Source organism: Scophthalmus maximus, chromosome 3, assembly GCF_022379125.1.
Source record: "Scophthalmus maximus strain ysfricsl-2021 chromosome 3, ASM2237912v1, whole genome shotgun sequence".
Classification (NCBI taxonomy): domain Eukaryota; kingdom Metazoa; phylum Chordata; class Actinopteri; order Pleuronectiformes; family Scophthalmidae; genus Scophthalmus; species Scophthalmus maximus.
In genome coordinates this window covers 12067817-12090192 of record NC_061517.1, presented here as the reverse complement: position 1 = coordinate 12090192, position 22376 = coordinate 12067817, and the positions used below count along the sequence as shown (strand labels likewise).

The 22376-nt window shown below is 45.1% G+C and overlaps 2 protein-coding genes across 5 annotated transcripts in view; one reads left to right on the top strand and one right to left on the bottom strand.

Annotated features, from left to right (window-relative positions):
* Positions 1 to 283: 283 nt before the first annotated feature.
* Positions 284 to 11850, bottom strand: nr1d4a (nuclear receptor subfamily 1, group D, member 4a). 3 transcript variants are annotated; one of them, XM_035643944.2, is made up of 8 exons: positions 11303 to 11850; positions 5572 to 5877; positions 5391 to 5479; positions 5120 to 5264; positions 2511 to 3097; positions 2221 to 2406; positions 1783 to 1993; positions 284 to 1654 (listed from the first exon to the last, which is right to left on the bottom strand). In XM_035643944.2, the coding sequence occupies exons 1-8, from the start codon at positions 11316 to 11318 to the stop codon at positions 1458 to 1460; spliced, it is 1737 nt and encodes a 578-aa protein (XP_035499837.2). In that variant the 5' UTR covers positions 11319 to 11850; the 3' UTR covers positions 284 to 1457. The 3 variants fall into 3 exon arrangements, with proteins under 3 accessions (XP_035499837.2, XP_035499836.2, XP_035499835.2); XM_035643943.2 differs by lacking the exon at positions 11303 to 11850 and adding an exon at positions 7113 to 7320; XM_035643942.2 differs by lacking the exon at positions 11303 to 11850 and adding an exon at positions 6345 to 6375.
* rarga (retinoic acid receptor gamma a) overlaps positions 1533 to 22376 on the top strand; it is a 54304-nt gene continuing 33460 nt past the window's right edge. Inside the window, exons 1-4 of one of the 2 annotated variants that reach the window (XM_047330667.1) lie at positions 1533 to 1678; positions 1789 to 1918; positions 13419 to 13536; positions 13638 to 13746. The gene's annotated coding sequence lies outside the window, so the exon portion shown is untranslated. Of the gene's footprint in view, positions 1679 to 1788; positions 1919 to 13418; positions 13537 to 13637; positions 13747 to 19053; positions 19171 to 22376 lie in introns of those variants that run through there. The other variant, XM_035643945.2, reaches the window with a different exon arrangement.

Here is a 22376-nt window from a genome sequence, read left to right as displayed (position 1 = left end):
CGATTCACCATTTTATGAAATGAATTAACCAAGAAAACATTCGACAGATAATCGCTAATGAAAATAATCGTAATTGTTGTTGTTGTATAACCTAGATTTCTAGCTATGGATGCAACCATCCTTTTAACAGACATGAGAGCATGCAGAGAATAAATTTGCGTCAGATAATAACGTAACTTTCCGTTGCATTACACATTTTTTCAGATCCATAAAGCCCTAACTGCACAGCCCAGCTTTCTCATTTTTGCCCAAATGGAAAGAAAAGAACGACACAAAAGCAGAATTAATACATAATTCGAACTTTATATCATTATATAACTCTATTTAGGAAGAAAAATTTACAAAATGTACATGGTGTGCTTAATCAGCCACAATCAAACAAGCAAAACAGTGAGAAGACCAATTAAATTAGATCTCTCACCCAAAAATATCTCTTGTTTGTATGACAAACATTGGGGGACAGAGGAAGGGTGCATGTGGAGTGAATGCTGGTGATTTCAGGGATTATGCTGGTTGGTTACATAATCTGATAGCAGGAAGTGTGTCGAAGCTTTCTGAGAATCCCTGCTAGTCTCCTGTGAAAAGCCCCCATTGGCATGGCCAAACCCCCACCTCAGACAGGAAGGTCAGTACAGTCTTCTTTACAACAAACTTGTCTGTCCCATCCATTTGATATATATACTTTTTTTTTTTCAGTCATTGACACGTTGACATTGGGGTAAAAATAATATTTACAGCAACAAAAATAAACAAAGGAAATACAAATACTCTCCATCTCGCAGATTTGATACAGTAAGTGCAGAAATAATGTTTTTGTGAAATAAGGGTCTCATTCAAGTGCTAATGCAGATAGCATGTTTGTGAAACAGTGATACACAATTACCTTAGTATTTCGGATTTTGCTATGTATTATATACAGCTTCCCTTTCTCTTAAATACAAACGGACTCATGGTCAGTCATCACTAATGCTTCCTAAGTAATAAACTTGTCTACGATATTCATCTTTCAGCTGCTGCTTAGTGATGGCCAGATGATACTGTACCACTCCAGGAATAAACAGAAGTGAACTGGCTTTTATTCTTAAGTACTTTGGATATAATGGGCAAATGCACAAGTGATCTGTTCAAAAGGGTAATAGTAACTCTACACAATTATTTATCTTTTTTAACTGGAAGAATGTCTTTCGAGAGGTGTTGTGGTTAATGTATATACATGAGTTTGAATGTGTGTGTTTATTTGTTCCAAAATATTGCATGGAAATGGGCAATCAAAGAACATGTTCGCCACGGCGTCGCTTTTCTTTTTTGAAAAACACTCCTCACAAAATTCCTTGTTTCTCCGTTCTGAAGGAAGTCGGGCCCTTGGAAGGTAATATATGTGTGTCCCAGTGCGTTTGGTGTGCTGAATACAGTATATGTTTGTGTAAATAGTTTGTGTCTGTGACCATGTGGTCTGCTCAAGGGTCAATGCGAAAGGCCAACAGTTTGTCAGAGTGCAGATTGTTGAGGGTGCGTAGGTCTGGCAGGCGCAGGAGGAGTTTCGGGAAGAGGGTGGTGTCATCTGGACGACGTCGGCTGATAAGTGACCGCAGGGCTCGAATCAGACCCTCCTGGAGCTGCTCTACAGCCCACATGTTTGAGATGCCAGAACGGTCTGAAGAGCACAGAGGATGCCAGGGTAAGTGGTTGACAGATACAGGTAAAACACTATTATTAAAGTGTCACTGCTCCGCAGCGTTTTGTCACAGTTTTCCCACTCATGAATTGTGCCCCCTCTCTCACCTGCAGAGACCAGTACCACAGCCATGAAGAGAGCCATTTCATCAGGCTCTAGCCCTAAGGAGCTCAACTTCTCGCTGAAGTCAAACATTGCGTCCAGCAGGGAGCCCATGCCCAAAGCCCGCAGTGTAGAGAGTGGGTAAGTTTGTCCATTCAAAAAGGTCACTGTACGTTCCTCAGCATTGAACAAGGTGCAAAACCTCACCATTAGAACCTAAACACACACGTAGCAGAGAAAAAAAACAGAGGAACTTTAAGATACATTGAGACAAATATTTACAGCAATAATATATCTGAACCTGGCCAAATTTTGCATTTGCCTAAAAGCCAATCTTGCTTTTTGGTTGTTTAAATGCCCCTGTACTTGTCTACACCTGTGATGTCATCTTATATCACATAAAAAAAACCCCCATATCAATCATTTTAAATGTTTGTCATTACCTGGAAGGTGCCTGACTTGAGCAGCATGACCTGGTCTTGTTGACTGAGGTCTTGAAATCCCGGGATGCCCTTTGCAAATTCTACAACCTCCTTGACAGCAGGAGTGAAACACTGAGAGAAGGATTCCCATATCTCCTGGCTCGTACGATCTACCCCTGAAACAGGGCACGCATTGAGAGGACAGGCCTTAGAGAAAGAAAAAAGACAGAGATATAATGAAAATCAGTTTTGTCGAACAAGACACAACATTGGAGTCTTTGTGTTATTATGAATATGCTTCCTGCTCTTACCAGCACTTTAGCTCCTTGAGCAGATTTCCATGGGCAGGAAGGCTGATTTGTGGCGCTTCTTGCATTGTGAAAACTGTTGTGATTGGCAGAGGTGCCACTTTGAGGTGTTGCACCATTAGACTGGTCATGATTCTGATTTGTTGACACATAGTAGGTGTAGCGATTGTTCTCCACATTGTGGAATGCAGTTTGGTTGTCGTTAGGGGCAACTGGGCATAGGTTGGCAGGGGCAACGGGGCAAGACTGATAACTCTGGGCGAAGTTGGGATGAGATGAGATTTGGGGGAAACTGGCATCCTGAGAAAAGGTAGATGTGTTGTTGTTTGTGGTGGTGGGGATGTTAGCCCATTTGGCCACTCTCTCCTGTGTGTTGCTGCTGTTGCTGCTGGTGAAGATGTCACGGTACGCTCTGGAGATGGTCCCAATGGCCTCTTTTGAGTTGCTATCTTCTTGGCATGGGAGAGCATCCCTCTCCGACGATGAGTCCATGTCCATGGCGGCCGACTCATTTAGGCTGTTCATGTAGCTCTGCATCTCATCCAGAAGTCGCTGCTTCTCTCTCTTAGGGATGCGACCAAAGCGTACAGCTGGTAAAGACACAAGCAGTGAAGACAGATCAGTCATTGTGACAACGTGGAGATTTACACTGGACAGGTTTTTTCTGGATATCATCTATCATATATCATATCAGAATGATAAAAGCCCTCCAATGTCAACCAAGGCATATTATTTCTTTAAGATCAATAGGCAGGAGCATTCTATCTATACTCTGATGCTTTAGGAAGCACAAAATTGCTCCTGTAATTTAAAGCTAACCTAGATTAAACAGTTACCCTTCCATCCGATGCACACATCAAAACCAGAAACAAGCCTAAAGTCTTGAATGATTTCAAGGAGAATCACATAAGTTGTGAGATGAAAACTTTTCCCCATCCGTATCCCCATCCCCCTTCCCACAGTAACCATCAGCTGGAGAGGCTATTTATAGACCCCCTGCTACCATATGCCGCATCCTCTCCTCTATCCACCCCTGTCTCCTTCCTCTCCCGCTCGCTCCCTCCATTTGTAAGTGGGGCAGTGGGGCAACGTGAGCACCATGATGTCACTGGCACTCAGATCGTGAGACGGAGAAGGAGGAGAGAGGTGGGCTTGAAGTGCATACATGAGTTGAGGAGACAGTAGTGAGTAGATGAGGGGGATTGAGCTGGAGTTAGATGAAATAGAAAAGCTGAATTGGTACAGCCTTCAAGGGACTTTTGCAAGTATAGCATACCTCATTTTTTTATTTGTAAAGTGGAGCAGAAAATTTGCAAAGCAGCATTATACTTGTGTTAAACCTAAGCAACTTACATAGGGTCAAATGAGGCGTAGTGATATGCACAGTATATATTGCTATGTTTACAAAATACAAAGTAATCTGTTTACTGCTTTAAGGGTCCCTTGATTTGAAAGGGCCAGTGTCATAGCATGAAATGAATCCCTTTCATCATGGTTAGAAAGAGGAAAATGCAAACTAATGAGCTGTTTCTCTAAAAATGTCACACTGCTTAGAGACGGAAAATTGTGCCTTAATGGAAACAGACTTGAGCATGTGCCTATATTGTAGAGCCAAAGTCACACCGCTGCCTGGTGTGAAATCGGGGTGTACTATATATTGTGGGCTGCAGGCAGTTGCATTTGATTTTCCTGTTTTTGTAATGGTTGAAACTGTGAAAAAGTGGTTTCTAGGTTGTGGTCCTTAATGCTTTCAAAAATTTCCCTTATGGGGGGCCGACCTGGTACTGTAGGGTGGAGATAAGCAGAAACCATGCTGAGAGGCAGAAGACACCAAGTAGGTCATGATGTATGAGTACACTAAAGGACCAATTCTGCATTGTTTTTCTAGGTCAGCGCTGCTGTTGTCTTAATCTGTGACGATAAGTGATCAATCAATGTTCAGTTATCAGAGCTAAAACTAGACGGTGTGAGCGTCACGCCTGACAAATTCTGTCACAACGCCTGGCTTTTTAAATTTATTTATTTTTAAAATGTGCATCCCTTGCCTCTTTTGTTGCAGTAAGATGTTCTGTGGGCATACACAAGGTAATCAAGTTGACCCTGTTCCAATTTCCTAAAATAATTCCTCTGTTTTCTGCAGTTTTCCAGATGATAAATAGCTTCGGGGATTTCAAGGCTTCTCTTCTCATAAATCATTGTCTGAGGGGGAGATGTAAGAGAGCAAAGGGAACATGGTGGGTACATGCACGAGGAGGGGCTGAACTGAACCAGAGCTTAGCGGTAACGGCATTGCAGGAAGATGCTGCAAAGGGCAGGAGAAAGACACTTTGAAACTTAGGCGAGGTATTCAGGGCCAGATGGTAATATTTGGCAGTGCGGTTACACAGTGGAAGAGCAGGTGCAGGTCTCCTGATAGAGTGAGTCACTGCGCTACTGGCACGATGACCTCAAAAGACTTCCCGCATTACATTTTTCACACAGACCTACATTTCAGTACTGCGCCTCTTTTTGGCTGCCTATTTTCCTGCTGCTTTTGCTAATCAGGGCACTGTGGTATTCTAGCAGAACTACACGACAGTCCCTTTCATTAAGATTGTGTCAGAATGTCTCACCATCTCTTGACATGCCGACAGAGAGGCATTTCTTGAAACGGCAGTGCTGGCAGCGGTTTCGGTTCATGCGCATGATCAGACAGTTCTCATTCTTCACACACATCTTGTAATTGATGTTCTGCTGGATGCTGCGGCGGAAAAAACCCTGAAACACAAATACACACACACACACACACACACACACACACATATATCAATGACATGAAACTGGTTCACCAGAAGCGACACATTGTTAAGTAATTCCATTAGGTTTCTCTCATCAGGGGCTTACCTTGCAACCTTCACATGCATGCACTCCGTAGTGAAAACCGGATGCAATGTCCCCACAGACTTTGCAAAGCAGGACCATTCCACCTGTTTCTGAAGAAGCACAACATTATAGTTAGATAAGCTGCAAAAGGTTCCATTAAGGGATGAATCTTTATGAATATTGACAGTGAGGAAACACTTACTGGTGAATGTTCCTGCGAATCCGCACGGCCTCTTCCCTGCGATGGGGTGTGCATAGGTATGCTGCGGGGTGGATGCTGCTGAGGGCCCACTGTAGACCTCTGGGAACTGGAACACAAGTTTGGAGGATGTAGTGTTGCACCCAGCTGCCCTCTGTTTCAGTGGCCCAATCTCTGTGAAGGTAACCTCCTCTGGAGATGAGGGCTGGGAGTGTGAGGAGGGCGACTGTGTCTGGTACCCGCTCGAGGGGCTGCCGGGGCTGGGACTGGAACTGCCAGAGGAACCTGCATACAGGATGACTCCGCCTCCTGCAGACAGGGGAAAGGTTGGACATTTTGAGGTCAGATAATTCAAATTTGAGTTCAACATTTAGGTTTTTTAAGTGGCGTTCATTTCTGTATGCCATGTAGACTACTGTAATTTGTTGGCTGAATTTAATCAATGATAAAGGTGTCATCATTTTAAGGTTAGCCTTCCACGTTTCCTTAGAAACTGTTCCGCTACTTTTCCATGTTGGATGTGATGCGATGTGATCCAATGTTGCACGACCTCTGGGCAGCAGAGAACGGCTCTGAGAATTTGCTGCGTAGTTGCCTCATCCGGAGCGTAATGGGCGTAATGGTGCGCTCAAGCGGATAAAGTGGGCGCTAAAAATACGACTGGTAGCACAGCAACAAAGCCTCTAGAAGGCTGCTTTATGAGGCGCTGCTTTATTTTTTTTTAATCTCTTTATAATTCCTGAGTCATGATGTTAATGCGGTATTTAAATACGCACGATGACTATAGGGCATGTTTTTCTGTCGTTGAGCCGTTTTTTTTTTCTCCCTGAAGTTTCGCTCGCCTCGCATCCTCTCCCCCTCTCTCGCGCGTTTCCAGTCATGCGTTGTGGATGAGCTGAGACGCGGCCTCACGTGTCTGCGGGGTCTGCTGCCTCCTCCGCTCCAATAATAGCCTCGCTCCCCTGGCACCGTGCCCAGCGCCAGCGAGCGAAACGGCACGACACCTGACCGCCGCCTCACATGCTCGGACTCCTGACACGGTTACCGCCCGAACCAAAAGCAGTCTCGTGTTTGAAACAACAATCCGAAGTTAGATCTGTGTTTAGAAACATTGGCCGACTGGGACGGACGCTCCGCGCGCATGAGGTGGCACAAAGTCTCAGCCACTCCTGCGCCACCAGCAGCTGTCGGGGAATGCGAGTCACGTTTTTGCAAAGATAAAGCCTGAACTGTAGAGACTGTACTGCTGTAATAATGCACAGTGTACAGTGGAGTCCAGCAGAGAGACGTTCAGCACAACAAACTATTTGCAAATTAGGGGAAATATTCAAAATAATAGAGCTTCTTTGGGTCCAATTTAAAACCTTGGTGACTTGGCTTGCACGTGCAGCTGAGGCATTTCCAACATTCAAATGCATGGCATGCTACAGTTGTTATAGCACCAAATCATGCATGAGGTGCAGTGGGCTTGTCCATGTGCTACTGTGACGCCCTTCGCCCCACAAGGCATTTGTTTGGCTCCAAATGTTTTGATAATCCCTCACCCCGCACGTGTCCGTGGATTTGTTGACTCATGCCAGAGCCATATGACACATCCAGCAGCCTGCAGCCTGCAGAGCCTCACCTCTTCGTGAGAGTGGAGCATGCAGATGGTGGTGGCCCAGCCCCCGCTCCACCCAGACACATTGCAAGTCCACCTGAAGACTCACATGTACACAAGTTCATGAATGACCCCGAGAGTCACTGTTGTAAACGTTTAATAAACAATCCGTTTTACAGTCTGCTGGTGGGCAGGCACCAAAACTATCACCTGCCTGCATCTTGTGTCATAGTGGAAAAGTTAATACAGTTACAGTCTGCAATACAAACATTGCATAAAGCTCGAGTGTCCACACAGGCTGCAAAGTGCCATTGCAATTGCCAATTATTGTTGATCTTTGTGATACAGTAGTGTACCTGCTTGCCAAACTTAACATGGTCCTCTCACAGTTGTTTTTCAAAGTTCTGTGGTATTTCCTGTGCAGGCAAAGAGGCTTGCCACGCACACACTGTCAGGGTGTGCACAAAACAGTTGAAAATGTAGGTCACTGCAGACAGCATTAATTGAGGAGTCAATCAGTCCTCGGTGCCCGCTTTGAGCTGAGCCTACCCGTGCGAGCACTAATCTGCCTGGGACTGCAAGCAGGCGGAGAAACGTGAGCAGTCTCCTCTGTTTCTCTCTTGTTCTTAATCTCTCACTTTCATTGGTCCACCACAGGACACAGAGAGAGAGAGAGAGAGAGAGAGAGACAGACACATACCAATACACTGAAGGTGACCATACCTTTTTGTGGTGTTAAGTTTATAAATACAACACTGCCTGTCTTCCTGGGAGCTATGCAGTGTTTCATATGCTGTAAAAGTCAAATAAGTATAGCTAAAAAAAACGAGTTATTGTGTGTTACTGAAGGCAGCCAATCTGCGAGAACTATACTTGTGTTTCTGCAGCAGACTTCGTTAACTCAGACTTGTGTAAGTAGGTCAATATCACAGGAACTTGATAGAACTGGGCCTGTGCTCCGAACGGACGCTGCATCACACACCAGCTCTGGCTCTCAGGCTATTATCAGAAGGGGACATGCGTTGGACAGTCACCGTTGACATCCATTATTCATAAACGTATAAGATATCCCGAATTAGACTGTCACGCGCGACCCCTGTCAAACGTGGACTTAAAAAACATCCGTTTCAGGGTTACGCGTTTTTCTCTTGTGTGTGTGTGTGTGTGTGTGTGTGTGTGTGTGTGTGTGTGCGAGTGACAGGTTTTTTTTTTAATCCTCCATCTGATTCAGCCGCGTTTGGCGGACGAGAGGAGGAGAGGGCGTTATGTTCAGCAGCAGGGTCACGTTCCAGCTGAAACACACACGGAAAAGCGGATGTGCGCACTGAACCGGGGGGTTATCGTGGGTTAGGGGCAGATGTTGCAGAGTCAAAAGTGAGTCAGCGAGCGTCAACCGCACTGCGAGGTCTGCTTTGATTCCGAGGAGGAGGGGGGGCGATTGAAAAGCAAGGCACTCGGCGCATGCGGCGAGGAAACGTGACGAGAGAGAGAGAGAAAAAAAAGTTGGTGCATGGAATCGCTGACCCACTGACCAAGCTCTCTTTCTCTCTCCCTCTCTCTCCCTCTCTCTCCCCCCACCATCACCGCGGGCGGCATCAACACAGCAGCGTCCGTGAGAGAGGAGGGGGGAGGGGGCGGGGGTGTCTCACGCGTCGCACGCGGCTGTGCGAGGGAAGCCACGTGAGGAGGCTTTTGGAGGAAGCTTTCACTGGGAAGACATGAAGCTGCGCTGCGCAGACAAACAAGCCGGAGCTCCCACAGTCCGCCAGGGGCTTCAGATGGAAGAGTCGAGTGAAATACACGAGCGTGTTTACGCGCCGGGGTGGTCTGACTGCGCGCCACCTCCACCTGCAGCAGCACTGTCATCCAGGCTGCACACGGTGAACACCTGTGTGGCAGCACGTGGAGCAAGATGTTGGAATTCTTCTAAAACTGCTTGATTCCAGCATTCATAACATTTTATTATACAATGTAGCTGCTGTCTAAAAAAAATCTCTTCTGGCAGTGAGTCTACAGTTGACCGTGATGGCTCTGGGTCCATTTGTAACACAGCAGGTCACGTAGTTTCTCTATTTCAGAAAGGGACATCCCTCAACGTCTTTAACCATAACTTATGTATGATAATAAAAATTGCCCCCAGCTAAGAAGTTTCCATTGATGGTGAGGAGTGAGCCAGAGTGATGGTTTTAAACATGCAGAAACCCCCCACCAGGGGAGTGCCAGAGGAAGTTTCAGTGACAGAACACAGTGAAGTTATGTAGTTGTTTTTTCATCAGGTATGTGACCTACCATCATACCATTCTAATACTATTTATAGTGATCCGATTGATGATGGTGTCAAGAAAATATATCATACATACAGTGGATCTTTGACACATATACCTAACCCATCTTAATCATAACCATTTCATGCCTAACCCTAACCTATCGATTCACACCTTGCCATCAGCCTTAACCAGGATCTCAGAAGAGATGTTTTTCCTCGTTAGGACCCGACTGGACCTGACAAGTTCAATGTTTATTCCGGAACAGGTCAGAGATAACAAACACACAAACACACACGTGACCTCCTTTTTATCTGCTGGACTTAATGAGCCAAGCACTGCCCTGCACTGCAGCCAATATTTTTTTTGCCATGGTTTTTATGATGTTTATGAGCTTTGTTTAGATGCACATTGAACTCATGAGTGAAGGGAAGTCCTGTGCATTCCAGTAACCTTATTGAAATATTAAAGGTCAAGGGGGTCACTGAGGAGAGGACGGGAAAAAATGGCAAAAGACAGAGGGAGCTTGAGCAGATATATATTTAAATTCATAAACAAACTTTAATAAACAAATAAAAACTTGGAATTGCCCCCCCCCCCCCCCCCCACACACACACACACCATCATCATATAAAAACAAACCCAACAGTAAAGGTCATCTTTATCTACTAATACTACAGCTATTACCTGTGATTACAGGTCACGTTTAACTGCCTTTTTTCCTGTCCCGTGTGGAAAACACACAGGGCCGCTTATCGAGGTGAATAAGGAGTCATAACCCGGTGAGTGGGTTTAGTGTTGCCTGCAGATTAGAGTTGACGGAGCACATGGGTGCGTCCCTTCATCACCTGTGCTGGAACGTGACCGTCGCTGCTGTCAATGATTCACCGTCAACTAGGGTGAGGGAAGCAGGAAGGGCCTTCACCGTTGGCTGACCTCGAGACAAACGCTGCCTAATGCCACTTAACAGACGGAGTCTTGCACTTATCAACCTTTATGCTGCAGGCCGAAGGCCTTGATAGTACATTGATAGTAGAAACAAACACGCCCATTACACCTGAGTTTGTTATTTTGTTTTTTTTAAACCTGTGAGATGATGGATTGTTCGCGTGCAGTTCGAGTTGTTGTTGGCTCTGACAGATTGTAGGTACAGTGACAGCCGGTGATACTGTAGCTCCACGTGAGTTTGTTTTCATGAAGAGGAGCAGGAAGTGACCGGCCTCACTACACTACAACCAGGTGGCGCAGTTTGCCGTGCAGAACTGCGGTCCAGGCGCTGGCGCCTAGTACCATTTTAGCGCCATATGCAGCAACTTTTTTTTTTAGGAGGACTTTGCGCAAAGTATGTGGTAGTTTACAGTCGATCACAGAAACACGCTCAAGTGATGAAATGTCAAAGGAGTAAACTCAAGCACAACTATAGTATTTCCAAACAGTGGTACACAATGTAAAATTACTCCAGCCCAGTTATTCGTTTAAACCTCGTACGCACAACTATCGTTCAGTTCCATGTGCACAAATTCACACATGAAATTGCAAATGTAATTTCCAGCTGTACACTTATAAAAAAAATACAATTTGTGAAGAGTGGTTAGTATAATCATTCAAATACCAGAATAAATAATGAAATATTAATCAATAATCAAAGCCTTATTATATTAAGTGTCGAAATTATTTTATTAATAATTATTTTAAGTCAATGCTAAATTGCCCTTCTGGTTGTTGGCATGGTATGAAACAATGATCTCAATTCTGACTCTTGTGATCATTGCTATTAGTATGGAGCTCACACTTACATCAGTGGGGGCTGCACTAAATAGGCAAACAGAAACACAAGTTTAAATAAAAAACTATCAAAAATGAATCTTACCAGGGCTGTTATCCATGTTTCTCGTTGATGTCGATGGCTTTCAAACGTGAAGACAGTCGTCTGCAGTGAATGTCACTGTACTGGAGCAAAAGTCTTTTGAAGACAGTGGAGAAAGTCGAGAAGCACCTGCTCCATGGAGCGCAAACAATGGGAAGCAGCGATGGAAACGCGTCCGGTGCGCGTAAAGATCCCCCCTCTAGTGAACTGTAGGCAGGTGTCTGTCTCCGCGCTCAGCTCTCCTCTTGACGGAAGTGAGTCGAGTGGGGCAGGTCTCCCCGAAGACACCTGGACGCCTGCTGCGCTCTGGATACTGCGAGCGAGTGGGATGCTGCACGAGCGAGGACTTGAACGATTCTCACGAATCCCAGGACAGAGGAGTCGGCATATAGGGCTTCACATCAACAATGTGCCAGGCATGACGGACACCCACTGATACACCCCCGCACACCCACTCATACACCCCCGCACACCCACTCATACACCCTCGCACCAATCACGTTTGCAGGTGAGTAGGAAATGGGACCGCCTTTCCGCTCGCTCCAACTTTGTGTTGTGACTGTTTGTGTGGTGGGATTTGGCTCACTCTCTCTTTGTAATCTCGCGGAGTCCCTTCTTTCTCTCTCTCCCTCTCTCTCTCTCTCTCCCTCTCTCCCTCCTTCACACGCTTGTGCATTCTCATTGGTGGGGATCTGGAGCCGAGGGGGAGTCTGATGCGCTTATTCAGCCGTGGTGTGTGTGTGTTCAGTAAGGCCACGCTACATGTGCGCCCTGCATGTGCCGCGCAGAGCGCTGCCCTACTGATACACATTTTATGCAAATGCCCGGAGCGTGCGGTGCAGCGGGACGGGGACACATGGACAGTGGGCGGGGCTCACCGTGACTTGCCTGCTCTCTGACGAGCGGCGCCACACGAACGGAGGGTAAACACCGAGACGTGCCAGGCGTCGTGTAAGTGTCAAGTTTACAGCTCAAGTGCCAAAGGAAACTGCAGACATACCCAGCTGGATCCACAACATGCTGCAGACACTCATGGTTAAAATATGTTTTACGTATTAGAACATTTCTGAATGTGTGATTGTGAGTGTGAAATACATTTTTTCTCCACATCAAAACAAACAAACGTCTTACCTCGAAGAGTAAAATACAAAGCACAACGTGAGGAAAGCGCCCCCATGTGGCAAGTCATGGCACTGACATTTCTATCTATCTATCTATCTATCTGTATATCTACAATCTATACAAGTCTTATTTTTTTTCTTCTTTTATTTAATTTCGACTTATTTGTTTTGAGTACATTCGAGTTCTCATTCTCTACACCAATGACACATTCGGGCCTTAAAATTAGGTTAACAATTACTAACACTATCATTTTATACTTAGTGTCCTAGCACTCACTTTAAAGACTAGGGCCGCAACTAACGATTATTTTCATTATCGATTAATCTGTCGATTATTTTCTTGTTTGGTCCATAAAATGGTGAAATGTTGATTGTGTTTCCCAAAACCTTAAGATGATGTTTTGTTTTGTCCACGAACCAAAGATATTTAGTTTACTGACATAGAAGAGCAAAGAAACCAGACAATCTGATAACGTTTTACCTATTTTTTCATAAAAACTACTTGAACCAATTAATAGATTATCAAAATAGTTGGCGATTAATTTAGCAGTAGATTACTTATCGATTAATCGATTGACTGTTGCAGCTCTAGTAAAGACAGGATCGGAATTAAGGGGTCATGGGGGTTAAAGTGATAAGATCGTCACTTTGATAACTGAACCGTGTTTGTTGTCAAGCAGGTTTTCACATACAAGGAATTTGCTTTGGTCATTTTGATGCGTGCAAAACAAATAAAAATATACTGTACGTGAAGAAGAAGAATATTAGTGGAAAAAATACAAGAAGATTAGACATGCAAAAAATATATAGGCAAGTATAAGTGCATCTGTGACAGAGTTACAGCTGTACAGGCAGTGAATCGTGTGATTTTAGTGCCATATTTGGTCTTAATTAACTCATATGAATAAAACACTGACCTAGTTACTTATTCTACCTTATTATTATGCTTGTTTATGTGTTATTCTGTTTATTCTGTTTGTTGTGGTTTTCCATCTCAGCCCAGGCTCAGCTGACAAGAATGTCAGGGTGCAGTGTTCGTTTCCACCACGAGGGGGCGTCACCGTGTCATAAATCCCCACGCACGGTAGCTCCCATCGACGCCCCGGAGCGGCCACGGTGACGGACTGGCAGCACACACACACACACACACACGCACGACCCCGAGAGGACTCGTCTGAAGACTGGCCCCCGTCACTTTGTTGTTGTCTCCTTCACAGAGAAACTTCGACGCGCGTGTGTGTGAGTGGGTCAAAGTTCTTCTGGTGGGAGCGACGTGCTCGCTCTTGAAGACGCTCGGGCGGTGCACACCACTCCGAGGCGAAGAAGGTAGGATCTGTGTACTTCGCATAAATCATCTCCTGTCGTGATTAATTGGGTGTGTCTAAGAATAAACGGAGCTCAGGCTGCGTCGAACGGGGTGTGTGTGTGTGTGTGTGTGTGTGTGTGTTATACATATAGGCTGTGTGACGTCACGAGAACACGTTACGGCAGGGCACGATATAATTACAGGCTGCTCAAACTAGGGACTGAGCAGAACAGAAGTCTCTGCCAACATACACACCTGTGTAGCACTGCTCTGCCCGAGGAGTTAGAGACAGTCTGCATCACTGTCCGTCTGTCTGTGTCCTTGTGTGTGTGTGTGTGTGTGTGTGTCTGTCACCCAGCCCTCCTCCTCCTCTTCCTCCTCCTCCTCCTCCTCCTCCTCCTCCTTCCCAAACTTTCTTGAATGTGTGCTTTATAAGAAGGATGCCATTAAAGTTTGAGGCTGATGATGAAGGACGTAAAGTCTATTCCAGGCGAAAAGCTCATGGTTTGCTTCACACAAGCTCCCAGGACGGTTCTTTGAGCTGCAGAAAACAAAGCCAAAGAGCAAGACTGCAGCCCCCCCCAGTAGTAGACAGTGGAATTAACCTCATGTTAAGTAGAGATCATCAGAGAAACCCAACATGTTCAACATCTTACACATATTTATATACCAACCTGACATGCCAAAAAGTTAAAGCAAATGAAAACTGTTTTCTTCTTTTTTTTTCATGTTTCCTTTGCAGTATTTAGTGCCCAGCTTTCTCACAAGGGCAGTTTTATGTGCAGGGAAGGAGGCATGGAAAAGAAGACCTTTCCTTTTGAGCTCACAGATTTGCAGTAATTACAGAATCACTTCCATATGTGGCTCTCTGGCTGCCTCCTCGCTGCCCCCACCAACCCTCTCTTCCCCAGTGTTCTCTCTCTGCTTCTCTCTCTCAATCGCTTTTTTTCATTTGCATTCTCCCCCTATTCCTCATTTTTTTCCAGCTTTTTTATTTTTTTGGCTTCCCCCTCGTGCACTCAAGAGCTTTTTCTTTTTCTTTTTTTATTTGTAAAACCACAGCTTAAACAAAGTTTATGATAATCGGAACATCCTGGCATTTTTGGCTAACGGGATTGTGCTTTTTGGTGATTCAATTAGATCATGCTTGCCAGAAAAAAAAAGAAAAGACAAAAACTGAGTGTGATTCAGTGAGTGAGTGAGTGAGAGAGAGAAAGAGAAAGCGAAGAGGCATGGACAGGAGAGGGGAAATGTTGAAGAATACGGAAATATGAAAAAAGGATGAAAGAAAAAGAATGGGAGCTCAGTGAAGAATTCGAGAGGCAGGAATGGAGCGTGAAGGAGGGAGAGGTGGAACAGAAAATGAGGCAGAGAGAAAGAGTGAGGGAGGGAATAATACTTTTTGACAGAGGTGGGTTCAGGATGGGTTCATGGTGACATCATGGCTGATTTTTTTTATTTTTTTTAGGAAAGTATAGACAGGAGAGCCGTTCACCTTTTCATTGGACACACATTTTGGGGAATAGTAAGAGTGCTCATGTGCTGGCACACACGCTGGTAGCTGTGTCGACAACCTTTGAATGCAACCCAAAATACGCACACAAAACACACACACACGCACATTTTCTCTCCCTCTCCCCTTCGCTTTTTCCCCTTAATTTGTACTGCAGTAAAAAAGCTCTTGGCGCTCCCTCGCTCTTTCAAGCTTTGTGCTCATTTGTTTTTCTTAGTGGAGCACATAGTGGTATATGCCCTTCGGTCCCTCACACATACATTTTCTCATTTGCCATGAGTAACTCATTTTCCTGTGAGTTGTATTCCTCTGTGTATGTTTTTACTTCAAGGCGGTTGGACTCTAAATGAGCGCACTTTGCCAGGCGGGATGAATGAGCGCCTTCATTTCACAGGATGTGTGTTTAAGTCCGTAACCAAGAGAGTGCGAGCAAGTGTATATTTGTGCGTTGTGTGTGTGTGTGTGTGTGTGTGTGTGTGTGTGTGTGTGTGTGTGTGTGTGTGTGTGTGTGTTTCTAAATGTGTTTCTGCTTGTGTGCAAATGACGCTTGAGTGGGTTGTGCGCGTTCGCCCTGCGTCCCCTTGCCTGTCTCAGTGCGGCACCAAACTGCACATGACATCAATCTGAATGTGGGGGAAATAGTGATCTCATTACAGGCATCTTGTTACTGATTAAAACCTGCCGCCACAGGCAACAGATCCCTGCGCCCTTTTCTCACCTCGCACCACCAATCCGCCCCCCCCCCTCTACAATATATCCATCTCTCCATCTCCCCCTTTCAGTTTTCTTGCCTGTGATTCCCTGTACCAGCGGCCAGCTTGCCTTCCAACCCCTCTTTCCTCCTGCTCACTCAATCTCTCCTTAACCCCTCTAGTCTTACTTCCTCCCTGTCTTGCTGCCTCCGTCATCCCCCTATTCCTCCGTCCCATCAGCCTTTGCTCCTTCTCCGTGCCTCTGCTCCATAGCTCAGTGAATGCAAATACGGTCGAGTCTAAAGTGGAAACACACGACTAGTATGATGTTTCCATGAATATTTCATATCTCCGTAAACACACCCAGAGAAGCTGAACAATGCCCGTGTTTGCCGGACGACTGCCCGTGAGGAATAGCCTCTCTGTGCTTGGACGTTTTTTTGTCAGAGCACGCTGTGTCAGGATTGATGTCAGGGCAGCGTGTTATGATGTCACAGGCTGAAGTTAATGATACGAGAACAGCGGGGGCCATAGGCCATGTTTCCAGTGGTGCCCAGAGAGAGAGATAGCACCCTGATCTATCTTCATTATCCCCCACTCTGCAGCCTCCCAGACACAATGATCATAAATCTCTGCCTGGAGCACACTTCACTGACACTGAAACACAAACACTAGTAACCTCTGACCTGCTTGCTGCTACTGCCCACACACACTCGTCCATGCACGCAGACACAAGCACGCATACGCACATATTCAGATGTGCACACACACATGCACACAAATCCTAAACATCCCCTCTGCTCAACAAGCTCACTGTCATAATTTAATAAGGAGCGCAGCATGCCCTGCGCACTGACACACACACGACCGTCTCCATGCACTTGACTGCACATTCTGACACAAACTCATGGTCTCACTCAGACCGATCGCATCACATCACGTTGAAATTCACACGTCACAGTTCTCATCACTCCAGCGGCTAATACACTTTTTTTCTCGCCCAGTGTCTTTTGGCATTTACCTCCTTGTTTCATGTTACACAATTGCTGATTTAGTACTGCTATGTAAACAGTCAAGGGATTTCTATTAGTCCGAGCGGCCTGGTAAGCAACACATAAATCAAATGTAAACGAGATAAGGATCAGTTCAAGTGCTTTTTCTTGTAGTGTTGCTTTAGATCTGTGCTTCCTGAATCTAAGGTTTCTACAAAAAAGCAACAGTGCCTCTCACTGCTTATCCATTCATTCGCCCTGATTATGTTCTGGCAAATGCACATCAAAAAATTGTATGAAAGAACATTTCAGTAAGCTACTGTAGACCATATCTGGCTGTAAAGATTGGAAACACATTTTTTTTGTAGTTATGATAGCTTGACTTGGTCCGAGAGACACTTTGGGGTCAGTGTGTTTGAGCACAATATCTCTGCCTGCATCAGGCCCAATCACTGAGGTTTACAAACAACACGAGCAGCAGTTGGAGCTGGTCTTAAATGTACTTGTAGCTGGGAAGACGGAGAAGAAGAAAAGTTACGCATGCTGCGTCGGTTGGAAATTCTGCTTCAGCCTGTGAGATTTGGGAGAGTGAAGTGATGCATGGCCAATACGCCTCGAGAGCACCGTTTTACATGAAGTTTCAGAATAAGTAGTGCATGTATAAGTTGCTTATTTTGAAAGTCTTTTGTGGTTTAGACATGCGTTAGACTAGATGTTGCATACATTAGCGGGAGAGAAGCATTTTTACCCTGACAGGTTTTATTTTTTTCCCTTTGAGAAGGTGTAGTCGGTGTGTGCTCTGCAGAAAGAGGTAAAAGTGCCCGTTGAGGTGCCAGTTTGAGGTGTGCCTCCTCCTCCTAGTTCTGAGGTTTGAGTTGCTCCTCATAACCAAAACAACTCGAGAAGCATTACATTCAGAAAAACAGGGCACACACCCAGAACCACAAACACATAAACACAGATCTGAAACACATGATCTCATGTGGAGTGAGGGGCATGTTCGGGGGCACACCCAAATCTGTCGCCTCTGCCATCTTACACAGGATGTCCCCGCAGCTAATGTGACACGGCCGGTTTCATTTCAGAAGCGGAGGGGATTGAGGTTCAGGCATTAAACAAAAACAAAAACATCTTTACTTAAAAGACCATTTCCAACTGCATGATGACTTGCAGGTTGTTTACAGATGCTTTGTGTCGCCCTAAGTATGAGCTTTGAAAGCTGATTGTCTTGAGCAAGAATGTTTTAGATGTCCTCGAGTGTCAAATACTTCCTTAAATACTTTCAAAAGCGCCCTGATAGTTTCTTTTTTCAATGTTGAGTCCCTTCACTATCGTCGTAGCGTTAGCAATGCTCATTGCAGATGTGATTTATTACCAGTGCTCTGGGAAGATTGTCACAGAAACATTGCAAGTAATAAAACGCAGAGCAAAACACAAACACGGGTTGCACAAGAGCCTACAGTCTGTGTCTGCGTGGAGCAGGCATTTGGAGCGAAAGTCCATTATGTTTATCCCATAAATTGATCACAGCAGGAATAAATGATTTGGAGCAACCACTTAGATGTTCTTGGAACATTAAACCTGTTGGCTTCCCACAGCGAACAGCATCTCTGTGAAATCAAAACAATAACGTGTGTTATTCACACATCCTTCCCTATTAAACTGTGGACCTATTGATCAAACACAAAAGATCCTGTATGCCGACATGGCCCCCGCAATTTCGACATGCACAAACTGCTTGTAGGTAAACCGACTCTTTGGCCAAGAAGATGAAGGAGCGCGGAAGAATTCGCAGTGAGACAAAGAACGGAGCGAGAATTAAAAACAGAAACTTAAGCTCTCTGGGCCTTTTTCGTCCCTCCAGGCATTTTGTGGCGTGTGAAAAAATGTGGTGTATATTTGAAGTGTTGGGTCACGTGACAAAGGAAGGCTTTATGAATCAGAGAGCGTAATTATGTCTTAGTGAGCGAGAGAGTGAGTGTGTGTCTGTCTGTCTGTGGGGAGTGAAAGAGGGACTTTAAGAGGTAGAGACTGCGAGAGGGGAGGAGGAGAGTGCGAGAGAGGGAGAGAGAGAGGGAGAGAGAGAGAGAGAGAGAGAGAGAGAGAGGCTCATTGCTGCTCTGTCTTTGCTGTCAGAAGGACTCTGATGAAGGTACACACATCTTTTCTCCTGCTCCTTGGCTCGCTCCGCTCATCAGACCATTCAACTTCTCGATCTGTCTGTCGGCCTCTTCAACGCGAGAGCTGGTGAGTTGTTTTGAAGAGTCCTTAACTTTAGCCGTTGTTTGTCTGTACTTTTTATCCTGATCACTCTGTGCTAAAAGAGAGAGAGAAAGAAAGAAAGAAAGAGAGAGTGTGTGTGTGTGTGTGTGTGTGTGTGTGTGTGTGTGTGTGTGTGTATACGTGTGTGTCTGTGTGTCTGTGTCTGTGTGTGTGTGTGTGTGTGTGTGTGTGTGTGTGTGTGTTTTGGGAACAGGTCGACAGTTTTAATTGAAGACAGAGACGGAGTGTGTACAAGACAGTTCAGAAGCTTTGAGACGATTCATCATTGTTTTCCTGAAATATGAGCAGAGCTTCGTGTGTGCAAACACTCAAATGTCCTAACGCACAGGTTTGTTTGCGTGCAGTGTTTTAGTACGTTCTTTTGTTTCTCTCTGTGTCATAAATGTGACACTGAGGTTTTTATGAAAACATTCTTGAACATGTGTGTGTGTGTGTGTGTGCGTGCGTCTGCATGTGGCTGTGTGCACATATGTGCTCATTAATGAGTGTTTCAAGTGTTACCCAGCGCCCGTGGAGCTCTTTATTATTAGCATATGTGAGTGTGTGAGTGTGTGAGTGTGTGTCTGTTAGTGTGTGCACGCTTGCTGTGTTTGATGTGTATGAATGCGTATTCACAGAGGAGTCGTCATTCCTTGACCTGTTTTTTATGTTTTGTGTTCAACCCAACATATGAACATTTGGCATAGAGATGCATTGTTTTCCACTTTTTTTCAAAGAGCAAATGCTAATTCCTGTGGAGTGAGGTGTGTCTGCAACTCTGGTCTTAGTTTACATGGAGGTTTATTCATCATTGTGTTCCGGTAGTTAGCAGCATGCCAGTGAGGATTATTTATTGATGCTGGCATGTGTGCTTGGTTAACAGGTTCCACTTGTTAACAGCCGTGTGCAACACGTTGCATTCAGTGCTGTGTGATTTGGACATCAGACGAAGATCAAGCACCAAACGTCAGATAGTAGCTTTGGTTTATTGCTCCAGCGGTTTCTGGTCTGTAGGTGAGGCGCTGCAGCTGGACTGCCACGGCTCTGCACCTGCTGTCCACTGCTTATTTCCCCTGGTGGACCTGACATAAGTGTGAGGGACAGTTAGAAGTGATTTATATACAGTATATAATTATATATAAAAAAAATCACCTGCACAGCTGAGTGAGGGATTCCTGCTGGAGGAGACATCTTTAGTGGAAGAAACACAAGCTCATCCCTCCCTTCAGAGCACCAACCTTGGGTCAGGTTGTCCATACAGAGTAGTTTCACCTCCATGGTGTCCGGTCACAGCATCGTGCTTGTGTTCAGTCACAGTTTGGAATCAATTATTATTTGTGCTTGCTGTTATATGCTCCAGATGTGTACGCATCATTACTCATGATCCCTGTACTCGTACGCATGTGTGTTGTGTTGTAGCTTTGTCGGCCTCAATGAAAAACATTCATTCTTTTTGTTGTTGTAAATATTTACACATCGAGCGACTGTCCAGCTTTTTTTTTTAAGTCAGTGCTCACATTCTCTCTATCAACACAGATCAGCAATAACACACTGTATGTCCATAGAAACAAAAATTTCTTTGAAACATGAAAGAGTTCCTCTTGTATTGAAACAAGTGTGATTAGTGGTAGTTTTCAGTCATACAGAAAAAGCTAGACACGTCTCAAATGGATCACAATGTTGAATGTCATCATAAATACAGTAGAAGAAACACAGAATATCATAGGATATAACAAGCATATATAACTACAACATCATTATTTAGACCTGTCTTTCTCGTTTGAAGTTTTAAAAGTGACAAAAACTTTTCAAGTGTCTGTAACACACATTTACCTGTGTATTTCATATACTTTATACTAAAAACCAAAATTGCAAAAACTGATGCGTTGCACATCAGGTGGTACCTCTGGAACAATAGTTGATATGAGAGCGTCTGTATTGCAAAATCTTTGAGTCATGTCTTTGAGCTGTAAATCTGGGAGTTGTTGATACCTGTCTTTTTCTGGAATTTCTATCGCAATTAAGGCCAAGTGGGAGGGAGGAGCTAGACAGGTGGTTGTAGGGGAACCGAGGGCCTCTCCACTGCCACACTATAATTAACAAGGGAACTATCTGCACTCCATTTCCTATGTCTATTTTTGCAGGTGTGCTCGCTCTTGATTGTGAGGATTTACATTTTCTGCCGTCCTCCAAATGCTCATTAAAAGCTCCTTTGGCATTAAGTTAAACTTGGGTGAATGTGTGTTGTTTTGCGTGTGTGTGTGTGTGTGTGTGTGTGTGTGTGTGTGTGTGTGTGTGTGTGTGTGTGTGTGTGTGTGTGTGTGTGTGTGTGTGTGTGTGTGTGTGTGTGTGTGTGTGTGTGTGTGTGTGTGTGTGTGTGTGCGTGCGTGCGTGCGTGCGTGCGTGCGTGCGTGCGTGTGTGTGTGTTTGGGCCTGCTTCTGTCTTGAGTGGTGCTTTGACTCCCGGGGGCTAAAAGTGGTGAAACCCATCCATTAGGTGTCTCTCTATTCTTCGCCAACTCTTAAAGGGAAGGAGACGCCTCCATAGTTGCCTGTGTGAATGCGCCACAGTTCCACTTTCCACCAACTTTACTTTTCTAGAAGTCTGGTCTTCAGGCTGTTGCCAATCTGAACTTTCTTCTCTCACTTTATTTCCTGTCTCTCTCTGGCTCGCTGGTTACTTCTCAAAGTTTCTCACCATCCTGTCTTTGCCCATTTCCTGTTGTGGTGTGTTTTTCTTCTCTGCTGGACCTACTGCTTGAGGAGTCTACTCCAAAGAGCCCTACCACATCATGGAAACAGCAAGCTGTCAGGATGACTTCATCATGTCACAAAGTGTTTTATGTCTCACTGTGAGTTCTCACTCTTTCCATACTTCTCTCCATTACTGCGCGTCAACACAGCTTGTTGTATGACAAAGAACATTGAGAGGACGGGGGGGGGGGGGGAAACCTGTCACATTACTGATTAAAGAATACATAAGGACACTCCCCGGTGGCACTCCTGACAAACAATACGTCTTAAAGTGACAAATGATTACACAGAGGTGCTACTTTGCATTGTCGCTGTAAGCAAATGCGTGTTGGTGTGATGCCAAGAGGAGGCAGATGTCAAACAAGTCTGAGGAGCTGGTATGCAGATCTGTTTGGAGACGCTCGCCTGTCTGTCACTAGGTGTCTCTCTCAGAGCCA

Coding starts and splice junctions, on each gene's coding strand:
- nr1d4a (XM_035643943.2), bottom strand. CDS start 7,143: ATGAGTCAACAAATCCACGGACACGTGCGGG. Junction 1,994..2,220: donor TCAAGTCAGGCACCTTCCAG/GTAATGACAAAC, acceptor GTGTGTGTTTAG/GTTCTAATGGTGAGGTTTTG. Junction 1,655..1,782: donor TGTGGTACTGGTCTCTGCAG/GTGAGAGAGGGG, acceptor TGTGCTCTTCAG/ACCGTTCTGGCATCTCAAAC.